Raw genomic sequence first — 19,307 nt, 5'->3', positions numbered from 1 at the left:
GCAGGCTGGCCCCGTCCCTGTCCTGGTGCCCAGAGCTTTGGCTCCCACTTCTGGCCTCGCTCGCCCTTTGAGCCTTGAGCTCCAGATGCTCCAGGAATCTTCCTTCTTCCCACTTATGACTTGTGGGGCATGTCTTGTTTGCTATCTTCATTCTGAGTATCAAGTGAAACTATATCTTATGGATCTACATCTACTCCTGCTCTATCTGATCTACTTGTCCCAAGTGTCAGAGGAGCAAGTGTCCTGTGAGCTGAGTTTAGGGCATTCTTCCAGGAATAGGGGGTGAGGGCTTGGGAAGGTAGAAAAGAAGCAGCCCTGAGCACAAGATGGCGAGTTTTTCTCCTTCAGGAGGCAGCGAGCGGGTCAGCGGCCATCTCGCACTCATGGATACAGGCCAGGCCAGTCTTCTGCAGAAGCGTGGTCTGAGCAGGGCGTCACCACAGAAGATAACAGTACCCCCAGGGAGGGTCTGAGCCGAGTGCCAAATGAGGCAGCCAGAGCTGAAGGAGCGTTAGGGGGTAGAGGCAGTGAGGCTGTGTCGCCGTGGGGGGCCTCCCCGGCAGCGGGCTCTGGCACACGGGGCTGGCTGTGGCTCGCGTCTGATCTCTGCACCTGGCCACCAGGGGTGTACCAGTGTGGCCCCGCGTCGGTTTCCGCCATCCGGGAGGGTGACGTGAACCTGGACTTCGACATGCCCTTCGTCTTCGCGGAGGTGAATGCCGACCGCATCACCTGGATCTATGATGTGCACAGCAACAGACAGAAGCAGAATTCCTTGGACACTCACAGCATCGGCAAGTACATCAGCACCAAGGCGGTGGGCAGCAGCTCTCGCATGGACATCACGGAGAAGTACAAGTATCCAGAAGGTAGGCAAGGCACTGCCGGGACTGGCAGTGGGAAGACGGCTTCGAGGGGGGAGAAGGGGAAAATTCCTCACCTTCTCCTGTGCTCTCAGCCCACTGAGCCTGAATGGGAGGACTCCCGGGCACCTAACGCCCAGCTCCTCTGACTGTTTCCAGTGGGGAGGGAACCATCACAGGCAGACACGGTGCGGGTGGAATTTTGCCGCAGGGCACGGCAGCTGACAGTGCGGCTCCTCTCCAGCCGAGTCCCTTTCCCACACCTGGGATGACAGCCCTGTGATTGGACATCGCAGGGAGAAACGCAACTCCCATGAGAGGCCGTCCAGGGCTTGAGGAGAAATTTCTAGCCTCCAAGAAACACAGGCAGGAAACACTATCTGAACTAAGAAATGGTGGGGCGCCTGGGTGGTTCAGTCAGTTAAGTGTCCAAGTTCAGCTCAGGTCATGATCTCAAGGTTTGTGGGTTCCAGCCCTGCGTTGGCCTCTGTGCTGACAGCTCAGAGCCTGGAGCCTGTTTCAGATTCTGTATCTCCCTCTCTCTCTGTCCCTCCGCTGCATGCACTGTCTCTCTCTCTCTCTCTATCTCAAAAAGGATTTTTAAAAATTAAAAAAAAAAGAAAGAAATGGACAAAGTCCCCAAAGATGTGGCCCCATGCTCCACACGCATCAGAGGCCCCCCAGGGAAGCCTTAAGCATCCCCCATGACTCACTGGGAAGGCTCGTTGCTACAAAGCTGCCTTGTGCAAATTACATTAGTTACTCTAGTTTGGAAGCTGCTTTGGAGTCAGCAGCCGATCTCATTGGGGCTTCTCCAGAGCGACAAAGTTCCACATGTGAAGGTGATGTTCATTTGTAGAAACAGCCAAGAGTGAACGAACAAAGGCTCTAGCAAGCCTGTTACTCCGTACGGGGTCACATCTCTCTCTCTAATGTGTTTGGAAATAGACACTTTGGTTGCTCCCCACAGAACACAGATGCTGACGGTCAAGAAAAGTGCTCTCCTAAAGGGACCCAGAGCACGCCCTAAAGTGAACCCCAAAACTGACAACTGCTGGCTGTTGGTGTCGGCTGCAGTTTACGAAAGAGGAAAGCTGAGAGTACCGGAGACGAGGTCTAATCCCATGTCTGGGAGCCCCTCTGGGTAGTAGTATTTGTGGATATTTGGAAGCATAGGCCTGGGGTAATGAGATCGGTGGCCTCAGTTTGGTCCCCAGTCTGCCTCTGCAGGTCATCCCCACATCTGGGATCAGACAGCCCTTCTGTCAGTCAATAAACACATAGTGAGACCCAGCAAGTGCCCGTTCTGTGATCGGCTCTGGGGAGGCAATGAGCGACGCAGTGGGTGGGGCCCCTGCCCCCCCTGAGCTCATAGTCCAAGGGGAAGGGAGATGTAGGAGAAGAATTTTTAACACTGTCATGATGTAGAAACGCATGTAGGGGCCAGGGGATCGCAGGTCAATTCCAGCCGTATGCTTATAACCAGGAGACCTCATGCAGGAGTTAGGACTTCTGGTCCCTGGCTTCCTCACCTGTAGCATGAGCACAGCAATGCCTGTTTTCAGTAGGACTTGAATGAGCTCGTGCCCAGCAAGGGCCAAGTGCAGTGCCTGGCACAGTGCAGATGTATTAAATGGTGGTGATTTTTACCAACTTGGAGATCTGTCGCTTCCCTGGAAAAGTGACCTCCCAAGGTGCGTTTTGAAGTGTACTTGGACATATGTTCTGTGGATCTCCTTACCTTGCTGCCACACCTTGATTCTGCTTCCTGAGGAGCTCTGACAGTCCCAGCCAAACCTCCGAACCAATGGAGAAGGGCTGGGCCATGGCCCGGTTGGGGTGATTCCACACAGGACTCTTGGCAGTGCTCCAGCCTCTGTGTGACAACAGAGCCGATGACCCTGCTTGCTGTTCCCGGCTCTCCTTACCTAATGATACCAGCTTGTCTCCGAGGGCCCCGGGGAGGAAAAGCTCATAAAACGGGTTGCTAAGCATTTGTGCAATGGCAACAGCAAGGGAGAAGACGGTAGCAGGAAGCTTTGTCTTGAGTAAGCTCAGCAGGTGACCTATATAGGTATCTGGGCTCTGAGCCTCATTGTGCAAACACGCCTGCTTTGAGGTCTTGGGGACAGAAGGCTCAGCTCCCGGCACAGACATCAGCCCTGGGTGTGGACTTACAACCCTGCTGGAAGATGGGAAGGCACCAGAAGGAACCCAGCCCACCAGGAGCTATCAGCTTGGGTAATCTGGCTGCCTGTCTCCTTTTCAGTAGGATGTTTGGGGGTAACCTTGGACTACAGGTGTAGACACCTGGGGACAACCCCCTTCCACACCTCTAACCCCATAATTAGACCAGTTGCTTGGATCAGTTGCTTCTTCTCTTAAGATCTTACTTTTAGTATAATGGGCTTGGATGAGTTGGCCTCTGAGGTCTCAGCCAGTTGTTACATGTAACTTATGGGAAAAACCTCGCTAAGTTGTAAAGTGCTTACAATAAGTCACCTGGTGTCTTAAAAATGTCACAAGCTGGTCGGGGAAGATGGGGGCCATGAGTATGGTCTACAGATATAAACATGGTAATTCTTTGTGTATGTCTGCCCGGGTTTCTGGAAGGTCAATACACCTTCTCCTTGATCGTGGGTCTATCTTCAGGTCAAGGCAGGGGGTCTCATGTGAACTGTGTGGTCAACACTGGCCCAGAGGCTTGGAGGTGGCTACTCACCTTAATGCCCAAGAGCCATGACCTTGAGTGTCACCATGGCCATTCTCGGGGGGCCATTTGTACCATCACATTTAGCAATGCTCACAATTTGAGTCAGAGTCAGAAAATCCATCCTTTGTGTTTTTGAAGCCTGAAGTCTCGACAATTTAAACTAGTCATAGAGTGGAATCAGACCAACCAAGGGGAATTCTTTTTGACATGGGCAAAAGTGCCACTCTTTGACCTCCAAATACCTTTAGAAACAAAGCAGAATAACATGGTGAAGTGGTTTGGAAAAAAACATTTTTTTAATGAAGCCAATTCTAAATCATAACTTTTTTCCCTCTTTTTGCTTATGAACTCACTCTTTTTTCAACTCCATTTTTGTTACTTTTTCTTTTTTAAATGTATATTTATTCATTTTGAGAGAGAGAAAGAGAGCAAGTGTGAGAGGGGAAGAGACAGAGAGAGAGAGAGAATCCCAAGCAGGCTCCGTGCTGTCAGCGCAGAGCCTGACGTGGGGCTCGAATTCATGATCTATGAGATCGTGACCTGAGCCAAAATCAAGAGTCTGACGCTTGACCAACTGAGCCACCCAGGCGTCCCTGGTACTTATTTTGAAAGTATCTGTTTGTTCTCACAAGGAACCTTTTATCCAAACATAAATAAATAAGACAAAGAAAAGGAGCAAGCAATCTAACCTAATTAACCTGAGCAAAATATCAAGCCATATGGTAATTTAGTGCAGGTGTTGCTGACGCTTTTTCCCTTCAGCTCCTTGGAAATGTGGGGCTGACTGGGAAAGCACCACAGACTGCCTGGGCCATGAGCCTCGCGTTGAGGGGAATGAAATGGAGCCCCAGAGAGAGTGGACACTTGCCTGGATCAGAGTCATTGCTGCAGCAGCAAGACCAGTTAGTCCCACGCTGCCTCTCCAGGTAGAGCACCGTCCTTTGTCCAAGCTGCCTCCCCCTCTCTGAGACACGCCCCTCTTTTCCCACCACCCAGGTTCCAGCCAGGAGAGACAAGTGTTTGAAAAGGCTTTGGGGAAACTTAAACCTCACGCAGCTTTTGGCGCAACGTCTGCGAGACACGTGGAAGGAGAGGGAAGGGAGCCCAGCATCTCTGGAAAGTTCAAGGTCACCGGCATCCTGGAGGTGGGCAAAGAAGTCAACATGGCCCTGATACTCAACAACCTGACGAACGACATGAAGACGGTGACCGTGAACATGACAGCCTGGACCATCGTCTACAATGGCACGCTGGTACACGAAGTGTGGAAAGAATCTGTCACCATATCCCTGGATCCCAAAGAAGGTAAGTCATCCTGGGGTTGGCGGAGACGCCACGCGTCCAAGGTGCCTGATATTCTTTCCGAGTTGGGGAGTTCCTGTTGGAACGGATTCAGCTGACTCAGAGAGGAGCAGCCCATGGTCGGTGTGGTTAAGCCTTGGGTTTTGAAGTTTTGAAAATTGTCACGGTGAACAGCGCACGTCAGGGCAGTGCCAACTCAAATCCGTCTACACCTTGGGGGAGGATGGAGGGAGGCTTTGGCAGTTAAGAGCCACACTGCAATGTCCCTTACAGGTACACCCCACTTTGCTCAGTGTGCAGAGAGCTTCCTTATATCCTCTCTCATCTGATCTTCTAAAATGGGTACATTTCAGTATCCCCTTCTGCAGAGGCAGAAACTGAGGCTTGGAGAGATTGTGGCCTTGCTTAAGAGATTAAGCTTCGTAATGAGTAAGCGGCAGTACCGGGGTCTTGGCCCTGGGTGTCCTGATGCTAAATCCAGGCCCACCCCCCATTTTCTAGATTGTGTGTCTGCCACCCCCCCACACGCTGCACCCTCCACCCCATCGCTCCCTATTCCCACCCCACAATGAATCCCTTTTCAGATTTGCCCCTGGGAGGGTTGCAATATAGGGCAGGGTCTTAAACCTTGTCCAGCGTTCCTTCCCACACCGCATCCAGGAGGGGAGCTTCCTGATTCCCCTCGGCCACAATGGGTGTTCTTGGAGGCCAGAGAACTGGGGAGGAACAGAGACTCCTCTCCTGGGCCCTGGGTAGCGCAGACAGGGGAAGGGAGCAAGGCGGAGCAGAGAAAGGCCAGCGCTCTGAGAGGATTAGAATGCAGGCGTGCCCACATTGGCAAAATCCTCCAAGCTGTTATGAAAAGTTGGGACTTACAAAGCAGATTAACAAGGGTGGGGTGGCTATTTGCTTCACATAATAAAAATGGATTAATTACACAGCCCATCTTGAAAGAGCACTGTCTGTAGGGAAACTGAGATGTGTTACACCTGCCAGAAGGCAGCATCCCTAGCAGCCTGTCTGCCGGCAGAATTTTAGATCAGCGGTGGCGAGGTGGAATCCCAGCGTTAGTAGAGGACTTCCCCACTCCAGAAGCAATCGCCAGGCTGCTATCTCCCTTCAAAGCTCTAGGGAAGAGCTATTTTTGTGGGTCAAAAATAATTCACGTGAGGGGCGCCTGGGTGGCTTAGTCGGTTAAGCGTCCGACTTTCCGACTTTCGCTTAGGTCATGATCTCGCGGTTTGTGGGTTCGAGCCCCACGTTGGGCTCTGTGCTGACTGCCAGCTCGGAGCCTGGAGCCTGTTTCAGTCTGTGACTCCATCTCTCTCTGACCCTCCCCTGCTCACGCTGTCTCTCTCTCCTAGAAATAAATAAAACATTAAAAAATAATAATAATAATTCACGTGAGAGAAATGGTTAAACCAACAACAGTCCACTCCGCACATTCATCTGCATATTTGAGGCAGGTGGGGCTCTCTCTTCCAGTGCGAACAGTAGAGGCATAGGACCTCAAAGTGTCCTCCTCAAAGGACAGAGGACCCTCTGGGAGCCGGGGCACCTCAGGCCACCCAGCACGACTACTGAGAGAGAGGTGGGAGTGGCCTGGACCACAGAGGAGGGAGAGGGGCCCTGAGGCTTGGGAAGAGGTAAATGGACAGAAACTGGGGAAGGCATTTCCACCCGAAGGAACCTTGTACTTGACCACAGTGTGTCTGTGTTGTCAAAGGAACAATCAGAATCACTGAGGGCTCTTTCTTTCTTTTTCTTTAAAAATAATTTTTTTTAATGTGTTTTTTTTAAATTTATTTCTAGGAGAGAGAGAGAGACAGCGTGAGCAGTGGAGGGTCAGAGAGAGAGGGAGTCACAGACTGAAACAGGCTCCAGGCTCTGAGCTGGCTGTCAGCACAGAGGCCAACGCAGGGCTTGAACCCATGAACCGCGAGATCGCGACCTAAGTGAAAGTCGGATGCTTAACCGACTAAGCCACCCAGACGCCCCTTAAAAAAATTTTTTTTAATGCTTATTCATTTTTGAGAGACAGAGAGAGACAGAGCATGAGCAGGGGAGGGGCAGAGAGAGAGGGAGACACAGAATCTGAAGCAGGCTCCAGGCTCTGAGCTGTTAGCACAGAGTCTGATGCGGGGCTCGAACCCATGAACCGCGAGATCATGACCTGAGCCAAAGTCGGGTGCTTAACCAACTGAGCCACCCAGGCGCCCCTGCTGAGGGCTCTTTCAAGGGGGAGGTGAGTTGGACTCAGTGATGCAGGGCCAGAATGAGGGGTCAGGACGTCTTTTTTTTTCAATTTATTGTCAAGTTGGCTATAACATACAATGTCATCTTGGTTCCAGGAGCAGAATGCAGTGATTCATCACTTACACACAACACCCAGGGCTCATCCCAACAAGTGCCCTCCTCAATGCCCATCCCCCATCTCCCCCACCCCCATCAACCCTCGCTTTGTTCTCTGTATTTGAGAGTCCCTTACGGTTTGCCTCCCTCTTTGTTTCTATCTTATTTTTCTTATTCTCTCCCCCCACCCCCCTGCCCTTATGATCCTCCTCTCGTCTCTGAGGCAGCAAGGAGCCACGGAAAGGTTTTGAAGTGGCCTGGACGAGAAGGAACATGATTTTGGAGGGCGGGGGGAGTGCTTCCGAAGCCGCGTCTGCCTGGTGTGTGGGGGTGACTCGGAGGCAGGAGAGACCAGCAGTGGCTCGGTGCCTTGGGGAGCTGTCACAATATAATCCCAGGCCATTAGATTTAGTCAGCCAATCCCTGGCTTCCCTTCCTAGTTAATGCTGTATTGTCATCGCTATTGTCATCGTTAGGCAATCAGCTAACATTTGTATGTTTCCCTGCCCTTGCACACTTTCCAGGATGGGAAGTGTCTCCAGCCCGTCCTCCTGGGAGGCTGCCCAGCCAGCCGGAGTCCTGGTCCCTCCCCGGCCTCGGCTCTAGAGGTTGCACAGGACAGGAGCCTGTCTCCCACAGGGCCTGGCAGGGAGGGCTCTGATAAGCCCTGGACTGCAGACGTTCCTGGCCGGCTCCGCCGCCTTGGCTTGGTATCAGCTCTGAAGGTTCCAGAAGTCCAGCCCCACTCTCTCTCACTCTGCCCTCCCTGGCTTCTCCTTCCAGAAGTACAGCATCCCATGAAGATTACATACGCTCAGTACGAGAAGTACCTGAAGGCAGACAACATGATCCGGACCACCGCCGTGTGCCAGGTCACGGACGAGGCTGAGGTGGTGGTCGAAAGGGACATCATCCTGGACAACCCCAGCCTGACCCTAGAGGTAAAGGGGGGTGAACGGGTGCCTCCCCCAGCCTGCCCAGCCCTATCAGCACCCCCAGACCACACGGCAGCTCTTCCCCCACTGAGAGGGTCAGGGACCTAGACCCAGCCTGTCTCCAGCCTCCGCCAAGAAGATGGCCCAGAGTTCCTGCTCAGACCAGCATCCTTGTTTCCGGTATTAAATAAGCGCATTTGCCCGTGGGCTTTGCTTCGGGTTCCAGATACGCTGCAGGCATCTTCTGAGACACAGCCGGAGGGGTTCCTCAACTCGATCGCCCACTCAGCTCCGAGCACCTGCCATGGTCTGGGCTGTGCTGGGCCCTAGAATCACAGAGACTCACAGGGGGTGGGTCCTGCCTGCAGGAAGCCCACAGCCTAGCCCCTGGTCCCATTTGCAGAGCGTTACCAGAAATGGGCACCACTCACTTGCGTCTCTTCACTTCCAAGACTCCAGAGTTACGCAATCATGGGCTCCTAGAAGCCTCCTCTTATGCCCCCATTCCCTGCCACTTCACACATGAGGAAACTGAAGCCCAGAGAAGAGAAGGGAATAGCCGTCACTGCCAGAGCCTGGGCTGGACCTCGGGGCTCAGAGCCCTTTCCAGGCATCCGAGTGCCACAGCCAGCAATAGCATCTTCACGGTGGTTGAGGATGAAGATATCTCTGTCTCTGGTTTTAGGGCTTGCTTTTGGCTGTGGCTCCTTCCCAGGAGCCCAGGTGTGTGTGTGTGGTGGGGGGTGGGGGGTGTTGCAGGTCTACGGGAGGCTCCTGGGGCCACTCTGTCCCTTCCTCAGCACTGGAGCCTGTCCCTTCCTCTCTAGCCCCGGGGACGTACAGCCCCCACCCCCAGAGCCAGACAGCGCAGATCTGAGGGGTGAGGTGCTGGCAGACAACGACAGACAGGTGGATGGACAGAGGAGATAGCGTCTTCCTGGGGGGTCCCACAGAGAACCTCTTGGGTCCGGTCTTCCCACATCTGCTGTATCTACTGTCTGCCCCAGCCGTCTAGACAGTGCTTGCCTTTTCTGTCCAATAACAATGCCACCGGCATCCCGAGCCCCAGATTTCTAGAAGAGTCAGATAATTGTGGCTGTCCTGGTCCCACCCCCTCCCTAAGCTGCTCCCTAGCTTCAGGGATTCCTGACCTCAGAGGACAGGGACCCAGGACACCCGCTCCCAGGCAGCTAGGCTGTGACTGAGCTCTTTTGCTATGCTGATTGGTCTAGACTGTGCTTCAGAGTGGGGAGTGGTCCCCTACCTCAGAAGGGCAGCCAGTGCATACTGGACAGGCAGTTTAGGGGAAAGCAGAGAGGGGCAGCCATTCGGCCCTTGGGCCTGACTTGGATCCAGGCCCCCCCATTTAGCAGCAGCCACCTCAAGCAAGTCCCTTGATCTCTGTGTCTCCGTTGCTCTAACTTTGTCATAGTGATAATAAAATACCTCCCATTGCAGGGGTCACTTCCCCAGACAAGCCTTCCCTGCCGCGCCCCCTCCCCGCCCCGCCAAATTAGGCTCCGTCTCCAGTTACACACCCGACAGACTTCTGTGCTCCTACTTGATGGCATCTGTCCTAGTTGAAGTTATACCCATATTCGTGCACTTGATGTTGGTTGCGTTCTCCCACCGGTCTGTAAACTCCCCCTGGGGAGGCCCTGCCCCTGCTCTGGGCCCATCACTGGCTCCCGTGGTACCAGATCTTAGAAGCTAATCAGAATATGTAAAATAACCATGACTGGAGCAGGGCACTGGGCTCCCGGCTTGCATTTTTCCCCACTCGCAAGTCCTCATTGTCAGTGGGTGCTTGTCCCCCGTGTTCCAAAGCTTCTCCTGCTTCCCAAGGCATATCCAAGACCGTGTGTCCTCCCTGCAGACATGACGGACAGCTGAGGCTGGGAGGGGCCACTGGGGAGCAGCTGGTTCAGTTATGAAAACCTTCTGTGCTAAAATGATCATTTTTTAAGCGAAGGTAGTTCCCCACCCCCCATTATACTCCTTTATCCAGTATCCTCAAGCATTCTTATAGCTTTACCTTTTTAAAAATTTTTTAATGTGTGTGTGTTTTTTTTTTTAATGTTCATTTATTTTTGAGAGACAGAGGGAGACAGAGTATGAGCAGGGGAGGGAGGGAGAGAGACACACACACACAGAATCTGAAGCAGGCTCCAGGCTCTGGGCTGTCAGCACAGATCCCGACGCTGGGCTCGAACTCATGAACCATGAGGTCATGACCTGAGACAAAGTCGGACACTCAACCGACTGAGCCACCCAGGTGCCCCTCCAGCTTTATCTTTTATCTTTTATTCAACACTGTTGTGCAATACTGTTGCTTTTGGATTTCCATATCGAGTGGTCTTTGTCTTTAAAGAGATTGTAATAACTTTAGAAAGGATCAGAATACAAGTAGGCTAGAAATGTGCCACCAAGAACTTTCTTACTTAGTCTTTTAAGAAGGCATCTGATCTCTCTTCTTTCGGACATCTTTGTGTGAATCTGCTCCAGACACAATCTCACCTTGACATCAACTTTCAGAGCATCACACGTTCTTACCTTGATTTGAAGGAATCAGTGTACAGCTCACTCAGAGCAGGGCACAGATTTTTAAACTCAGGAGGGTAATCTGTATGCAAAGGTAATGATTTGAGTGGAATCCCACTGTCTAATCCAGCACACATTAGCAGCAAACCTTGAGGACGTTATCCTGTGGAATCAGACCATGAAATCTGAACTTTGTTCCAAAGGGCGTCTGGATGGCTCAGTCAGTTAAGCATCCTGATCTTGAGTTCAGCTCAGGTCATGATCTCACGGTTCATGAGTTCAAGCCCCACCTAGATGCCCCGGGAAAGTACAGTTTCTAAGTTCAGAATGAAACAGTCCCCAGCCCTCTGAGCAGCTCACATGGAGTGGGGCCGTCCCTGGAAGTGGGGCTGCCCTTCCCAGCGTGACCAGGAAGAGCGGCAGGGAAGGTACAGTGCTCTCGACTACTACGGCATGCCGCCTCTCCCTCTGAGCCTGGGTGTCCCATCAGAAACATGGCAGACAGCAGCGATTTCCTAGGAAGGCCCTGCATGTTGGTCTTCCCATCACCGAGTTGCCAACCCAGGCTGGTGGGCCCTCGCCAAGTGTCAGGTGAGGCTAGCAGCCCATGCGCTGACTCCGTCAACTCTTCTCCTCGCAGATGCTGGACCAGGCCCGGGTGCAGAAGCCCGTGAATGTGCGGATGCTCTTCTCCAACCCGCTGGATGAGCCGGTGACAGACTGTGTGCTGATGGTGGAGGGCAGCGGCCTGCTGCTGGGCAGCCTCAGGATTGAGTGAGTCCCAGGCCTGAGGGGCTGGAGTGGGGTGGTGGGAGGGAGTCAGAGGGGGGCCTCCCCACAGCCGCCAGGGAAAATCTGCACGTGGGAATGCACATTTGCATCCGGTTTGGGGGGTTCCCAGACTTGAACTCCCGGGAAGTCCAGATCACCAGAGCTTGGAGCTCGTCCTCAGGGCTCTCTGTATGTAGGAGATCATGGGACTCCCTCCCTCCCCTGCTGAGGGGCCCCAAGCTAGTGGGGGGGGGGTGAGACTCGGGGAGGGAGCCAGAGGGAGCCCCATCAGCACAAGACTTGAGGCTGCAGGGGGCCCATCTAGCCTGAGGTCCATGAGCCTTCTCACCGACACTGACCGTGCCCTTCCCCACCAGCGTGCCAACCCTACGCCCCAAGGAGCGGTCCCGGGTGCGTTTTGAGATCCTGCCCACCAGGAGTGGCACCAAGCAGCTGCTCGCCGACTTCTCCTGCAACAAATTCCCTGCAATCAAGGCCATGCTGTCCATCGATGTGGCCAATTAAAGGGCCCAAGGGGGTAACATGGCACGGGCAGGGCTCGCCTGTGGAGTGAGCCCCCTGCCCATGCCGTCCAGCCTGGGAAATCCACGATGTCCCCCAAGCCAGCCTGGATGGGACCCCTGGCCTCCAGCACATGCACCTCCCCACCCTCACCTCCACCCCCCATCACTCCCAGGCTGGGCTGGCTCCATCCCGGCCTGAGTCTTACTCACTTTTGCACATTCCCATGAGCCCCGTGTCCCTGCTCCAGCCCTCAAGCCCATCAATGCTGCAGAACAGAGAGGCACCTGACCCAGCGACTCTCTGAATGGATGTAGGGGAGGAGACGGTCTGGACCGCTTGCTGATCCCAAGCCTATACAGTTGGGAGATTCCCACTCCTCCCTCAGGCCACAGTGGAGGGACAGGGAGGGTCCCCACCTGTCATGGCACTCACATCTTCACACTCAAAATAAAAGCAAAAAAAAAATGCAATCAGCACAGGCTGTGTGGGTTTGTACCTGCTTTGCCTAAGGAGGTGGAGAAGGGGGCGCCGGGGCCATGTTTTTTTGGAGAAGGGGTGACCCATGGAGGTCTTGTTCTCCATGTGCCAATGTCCAAAAGGAGCGGGCTTGCTCCGTGTAGTGTGGAACACCGCTGCGTGGGATGCAAAGCAGATCAAGTGAATACGCTTTCTAATACGATGCTCAAAAATAGATCAGGTTGCCTGGAGAGGGAGCCCCTTGTCCCAGGCAGGCTTTGCGTGCTCTCTGTGCGGCTGCCGGACAGAGTGGGAAGGGACTCCTGAGTCTCCCCTGGAGGACTCGGGGAGGCCCGGCCTCTGCCCACACTGGGTTCTTCCCTCCTCCTGCCGCACGGCTCCTCCTTTCACCAGGAGGCCACGCGCTGCTGACTCAGCCAGAACCTTCTCCGCCTTCATGCACGCTCTGCTGGTTCCTCAGTCTCTCTGCCCCTTGAAATGACCCCAAGCAGAGCCCATAGCTTTCTAGTCCCTTGTGCCGGTGAATCCCATTTTGGCGACCGTCCCTTGCCCTCTGAATCTAGGCGACCAGTCCGGGCTAAACAGAGACTTCAACCTCCCGGCTGGCTCCAAGCATCCGCCCTCGGCTCAGCTCAGGCCTAACCTACTCCTCGTCTTCCTCCCCCCTTCCCCTCATATCACTTGATCCACTGGAGTTGGAGAAAGACAACAGAGGTCTGTTTCACTGGTGCTGACGCAGCATGGCCACCGATGTCCTCCGCGTGGCCAGCGTATAAAGGCAGGCTTTCCGTGATGGGGGGCAACATGCCCCTTGGGTTCAGCCCCCAGAGATTCGCCCCACTGCTTCTAACTGTGCTGGAAGTTTCTGTGCCTTCATGAGGGCTTGAGCGCGCTTCCGCTTCGTGGGGTCCACTGGCCCATGGGACGCTCACACCTCCTTGATCCACCAGTCGGGAGGTGGATCCTGCCCCTCAAGCAGCTCCAGGCTCAGCCTCCCACTGCCACGGGCGAGGGGCTTGTTTCTCTTCCTGCAAGTTCTGCTCCTCTCTCCAAGTGTTCTGGGGGCCTTACCCTTGCACTAGGCCTGAAGATGGGGTGTTCCATCCCTCCTCAGAAACCCTGCATCAGTCCCCAGTGAGATAGGATAGGGTGAAATCAACAGATACCAACTCCGGTTTCTGAGAGAAAGAAGGAAATCCACATCTCCCCATCTCTGCAGAGCCTGCCACAGACCTTATTTTCCTCAAACATCCATCTTATCAGCAAGTATTTCCTGAGGACCTACTTTGTGCCAGGCTTTCTGCTGGGCAGGGGGTCAGAGAGATTAAAACTCAACCACAGCGTGATTCCTACCCTTAAGTTTCTCCCGGAGCAAGACTCCTAAGGCGTGACGTTAAAAATCTATCCGGAGGGGCGCCAGGGTGGCTCAGTCAGTCAAGCATCCAACTTCGGCTCAGGTCATGATCTCACGGTTCGTGAGTTCGAGCCCCATGTCTGGCTCTGTGCTGACAGCTCAGAGCCTGGAGCCTGCTTCAGATTCTGTGTCTCCCTTTCTCTCTCCGTCTCTCTCTGCCCCTCCCCAGCTCACACTCTGTCTCTGTCTCAAAAGTAAGTAAACATTTAAAAAGTTAATACAAATTAATAAAAATCCATGTGGAGTTTCTAACCAACCCACAACTGGAACAGTTATATCTAATAGAAGCCCTTCCCCCCCCCCCCCCCCCCCAACATACTTTTTAACAGTAAAACCAACGAAAGCAGGCAGAGGCCACAGCACTGTGTTTACTTCTGGTAGAACTAAACTTGGAGATTGTAGTGTATTCTGATGCTCTGTTGTTTGGCACATACACATTGAGGATTGTCGTGTCTTCTTGGAGAATTGGCCCCTTTGTCATTATGGAATGTTCTTTATCTCTGATAACACTCCTTGCTCTGAAATCTGTGCTGTCTGAAAATATAGCTACTTCTACTTTCTTTCGACTAGCATTAGCATGGTGTATCTTTCCCCATTCATTTATGGGTCGGTGACTTTCAAGTTTCGTTTGTGCCACATCGGAAGCTGGAAGCCTGTTCTAAGCGTTTCATAGGCATTTGTTGATCTACTTTCAATAGTCCTTTGAGGAAAGGACTAATAATATCGCCTGCATCTTACAGATCTGAGAACTGAGACTTCGCCAGTTAATCAGGTCATGGGAGAGTTAGTAAAGGCAGCGCTTGTACCCAGGCAGGCTGGCTCCTGTGCGTAACCTGGGTGCCATGCCCTGCTATCTACACAAATTCTAAAAAAGTATCCAGTGAATGTTATCACAGGTTTACAAAGAGACAGGGAGGTAAGTGATGCAGAAACTTAAGGAAGCGTGTCTGTGCCGTGGCACCCAGCCCCGGAGAGGCATTCGTGGATGCCTCCTCCCAGCCTTCTTTCCTGCAACTGCTTAGCTCCTGGCTCTCGCATTCCCATACTAAGGAGTGGGTGCCATCTGCAGGGGACCTTAGCGTCCTTCTTCCCAGAAGCAACCTCCTCATCTGCACTGCTTCTAGCTGCCAGCCACTCCTCTTCCCAATCTATACGTGCCTCAGAAGCCAGCCTCAAGCAACTGGATTCAACCTAGAATCCTGCCCAGTAGGAGAGGTTCCCTCATTACATTGTTTCCCCTGGCAACGCTCAAAAAGCGGACATTATTTACCCACCCTCGCACCAACGGGGTAGCAGAGGCTTAAACCAAGGTCTCCATTCTTTGCTCTCATTCTAGCCTTCATATGCCTTTATGATCACCTACAAATATTTTATGGCGATCATTTATCTGCCGATGGTTGCCGATCTACAGAGTGGAAACATGGGCAATGTGCATAAGCATGATTTATTGATATCACATTAGAATATATGATATCTTCAGTGACATTACATGATAAATTCAATGTGTTGGAATTATTGCGCAGCATAATTTGTTTTGCTGTGCAAAACTGAGAAAAATTGGAGTGTTAACACAGCGATTCCATTAATCCTGCTCTCGGCCTTGGATGATCTATGTCTCTGATTTCCACCGAATAAAGCCACGCTTTTAGCATGCCTTGGAAAGTGTATTTGAGGGGGTTCGAGCTGGAACAAAATAAAATAATATTACTTAGGTATTTTGAGTTTATAGCTACTGTGCAGTAAATTAGCTTTCTCTCTTGTAAATAAAAAATTTTAAATATGCAGAGACACATTTATTAAAATATTTTTATGCAAATATATACGCAATATAAAAATTGCTTAAATACAAAAGTATCCAAGAGTGAAAAAGTAGATGGTTCCCTTTCCCCACTTCTCTTCCACTTTTTTTCCCCAGAGGACACCCAGAGTTTTGAGATTGGAGTTTGCGTCCTTCCTGATCTTTCTGAGTCTTTGAGGGATGAGAGTGGGGTGCCTCCTACTGTTCCCCTGTGGGAATTGCAGGCTTTTATAAAAGCATCGGATGGCCAGTGCTTGAGACTGAAGGCCTACCTAGCCTTCTATTTAAACTTGAAATGCCCTTGGGGACGGGGGGCCCAACTCTACAGAGAGATTTTGATATTTTTGTGTATGACATTGGCAGTCTGACTCATCTGATCCTGGAAGTTGTGACCTCCCAGGGTCACCAAGCCATTAAAAATTCCATGGCCAACATCGCACTGAATCACAGATGATTCACGAGCCCCTACTGCGAGCGGGTTCCAGGGATTCAGCGCAGATGATCTGTGCTTTCTGGAAGTTTGTCATCGTGAGGAGGCAGAGGTACAGGGGTGGATGTGGGGAGATAGGTCATAAAAAGAGTACTCAAATGAACACGAAATATAATGTATGAATGAAATCCGGGCTGTGGGTATGTGTTGGGGAGCCCCCCTGACAGGTGATATCTGGGTAGAAACCCAGTGTGGACTATGAGGGAGAGCCGTGTGAAGATCTAAAGGAATGGGTTCCAGGAACATTGGGGCAAAGCCCTGAGGCGGAAGTAACCCTGGAACACAGAGGAAGCACCATTCTTGCTGTGGGCAGCGGAGGGTGGGAAGGACAATGCAGGAGGGGTAGAGACCCCATTGTAAGGCCACTGTAAGGATTTTGGCTTCTACTCCGAATGAGATGAGGAGCGGGGAATCTGACTTGCGCTTTTTTTTGGAGGGGGGGTGTGTGTGTTTATGTTTTTACTTATTATTGAGACAGAGAGAAACAGAGTAGGGAAGGGGCAGAGAGAGAGATACAGAATCTGAAACAAGCTCTAGGCCCGAGCTAGCTGTCAGCCAGAGCCTGACTCGGGGCTCAAACCCATGAGCCGCGAGATGATGACCTGAGTCGAAGTCGGACGCTTAACCGACTGAGCCACCCAGGTGCCCCCTGACTTGCATTTTTGAAGAAACTCTCTGGCTGTTTCAGGGCATCCAGTGAGGAGGCTATTATAACCATCCAGGGTATGGGTGCTGGTGGCTCAGACCAGGGTGGCAGCCATGTGGGGTGAGAAGGCGTGGAGAAAGCAGGACCCAACAGATGTCCCAAGGGATTGGATGTGGGACATGAAGAAAGGAGGCCTGAATGACATCATCTGATAGCCCAAGCCATTCGATGATTCCAGACCTCAAGGAGCATGGCTGTTTTGCTCTTCCCCCACCAATGTGAGCCCTGGGAAACTATGAAGTGGGAGACTCTTTACCTCCCCCCTCCAGGCTCACTCCTGTACCCCCACTGGCCACCTTTCTGTGTCCAGCCCCCCAGCCCATGTGGCGGGACCTTGGCCTAAGCTCAGGAAGCATCTCCTTCAGCCAAGTTTCCAGGTGCTGGGAAGGCAATGTCAGTCTTGGAAGGAGGGGCAGGGTTCAGGGGGGAAGAAAGCTTGAGGTCCGGCTGGGAGGCTGGGGCAGTCAGGGAAGACTTCTCAGAGGAGCCGGCCTGCAAGGATGTCAGGACTCCCTCATGTTCAGACAGGGGGCTCAGGACCCTGGCAGGCGGAGACAAGAGAAGGAAGTCGCGTTACTGTGAGAATGTGAGGCTGGAGAGGCAGATGGCTGAGGACCAGGAGAAGCCTGACCCTCACTGGCCAGAGGCCATTTCAACTTGGCCGGGCAGAGCAGGGAGGGGGAGCCCTGCAGCGGACTACGTTTTCCATTTTCCGAAAGGGCCACAGTTGCTCATTTGAATTCCAGATGCTCTTCCAGACTCCATCAAACGGTGGAGTCTAATCTCCTCCCTTTCCAAGAGCTACCATTTAAGAGTGCATTTGCAAACAGAGTGCAGTAGATGCTTTTTGACTTCCCACAGATCAGAAAAGACAGCATGGCTTTTGCCTGGCTCTGTCTCAGGGCACTCACGTTTGGAACCTAGCCTCCAAGCTGCGAGGAAACCCAGAGTGCAGAGGCCTCAGGGAGGGTGCCGACCGAGAGCCCAGCAGAGAGCCCTTCACTCTTGACTTCAGGCTGAGGCCCCAGAGACCATGGAGCAGAGGCAAGCCATCCCCACCTTGTCCTGACCAAATTCATGCTCATAAGAACTATTAATGGATGTTTTACGCCACTAAGTCTGGAAGTAGTTTGTTATGCATCAATAGTAACTAGAATAATCTCTAACACACGACAGCCTGGTGGATAATTTCCTTGTGCCACTTATGTCACCTATGATTTCCAGGGTTATCAATGTCTGAGCAGGTGTTATGCACAGGCATTAAAGCTAATTATAGCCTTTTATCTAAATATTATTTTACTTTTGTTGCCCATCGTGCTTGGCTAGTTCCTGTGTGTTGGGGAAGCAGCCACCCTCCCCGCCCAGGGCAGGGACAACCCTGTTTAAGAGCAGTGTTTTCTCGGGGCACCTGCGTGGCTCAGTCGGTTAAGCGTCTGACTTTGGCTCAGGTCATGATCTCTCAATTTGTGGGTTCGAGCCCCAGGTCGGGCTTTGTGCTGACAGTTCAGAGCCTGGAGCCTGCTTCAGATTCTGTCTCCCCACCTCTCTGCCCTTCCCATGCTCATGCTCTGTCTCTCTCTGTCTCTCAATAATAAGTAAAAATGTTTAAAAAATTAAAAAAATGCATAGCAGGGTTTTTGCTTCATGATGCTGTCTTGTAGCATAACGTGTCTTCTCCTCTGAAGGCGGAGATCGGGGGAGGGGGGAGGAGATGAGACCTGAGGTAGAGGGCCTATTTGCCCACCGGGTGCCTCCTACATCAGCCCCGTCTCAAGCACGCCATCCACCAGTCATGTCTGCCTCTGCTCAGCCCACCATGACCACCTCGAACACCTGCTGTGTGCCCGGCACTGCACCGCACGCACGAGAACACGATGGTCTGTGGCCTCATGGAGTCTATACCCTACTGCAGAGCCAGACAGAACAAGTGAACAAATAAAATGTGGACCGTTTGCGGTCGGTGTGGTGAAGGAAAGCCAGCGGGTGTCGTCCTGGGGAACAGGTCACCTTCCCTCCATGGCCAGGGAACGACTCTCTGAGGAAGTGTCTTTCAGCTCAGACCTGAAGGAGCCAAACTTGGTAGCCCTGTGTGCAATCCATGGAAACTGAATCTGGCGGGACCCAGGAGAGGAGGAAGTCTCAAAGGGACATCAGGATCTGCAGCAGCCACCCAGGAAATAAGTGTGGGGGTGCCTGGGTGGCTCAGTTGTTTAAGCATCTGACTTTGGCACAAGTCATGATCTCACAGTTCGTGGGTTTGAGCCCTGCATCGGGCTCTGTGCTGACAGCCCAGGGCCTGGAGCCTGCTTTGGATTCTGTGTCTCCCTCTCTCTCTGCCCCTCCCATGCTCTCACTCCGTCTCTCTCAAAAATAAACATTTTAAAAAAAGAAACCACACGCGAAGAAGAAAAGCCATCAGC

At 52.6% G+C, this 19,307-nt stretch overlaps 1 protein-coding gene across 1 annotated transcript in view; it reads left to right on the top strand.

Moving 5' to 3' along the window:
- Positions 1–12,002, top strand: part of TGM3 (transglutaminase 3) — a 35,621-nt gene extending 23,619 nt beyond the window's left edge. The window contains exons 9-13 of the mRNA XM_077767052.1: positions 624–869; positions 4,573–4,881; positions 8,014–8,171; positions 11,347–11,480; positions 11,855–12,002. Of these exons, the coding sequence (XP_077623178.1) occupies positions 624–869; positions 4,573–4,881; positions 8,014–8,171; positions 11,347–11,480; positions 11,855–12,002 (995 nt within the window). The remainder of the gene's footprint in view (positions 1–623; positions 870–4,572; positions 4,882–8,013; positions 8,172–11,346; positions 11,481–11,854) is intronic.
- Positions 12,003–19,307: the final 7,305 nt, after the last annotated feature.

The sequence above is a fragment of the Crocuta crocuta genome, unplaced genomic scaffold, assembly GCF_008692635.1.
Source record: "Crocuta crocuta isolate KB4526 unplaced genomic scaffold, BGI_CrCroc_1.0 scaffold15, whole genome shotgun sequence".
NCBI classification, from domain to species: Eukaryota; Metazoa; Chordata; class Mammalia; order Carnivora; family Hyaenidae; genus Crocuta; species Crocuta crocuta.
Note: the sequence above shows the minus strand (reverse complement) of the source record. Positions and strands in the feature narration are given on the sequence as shown.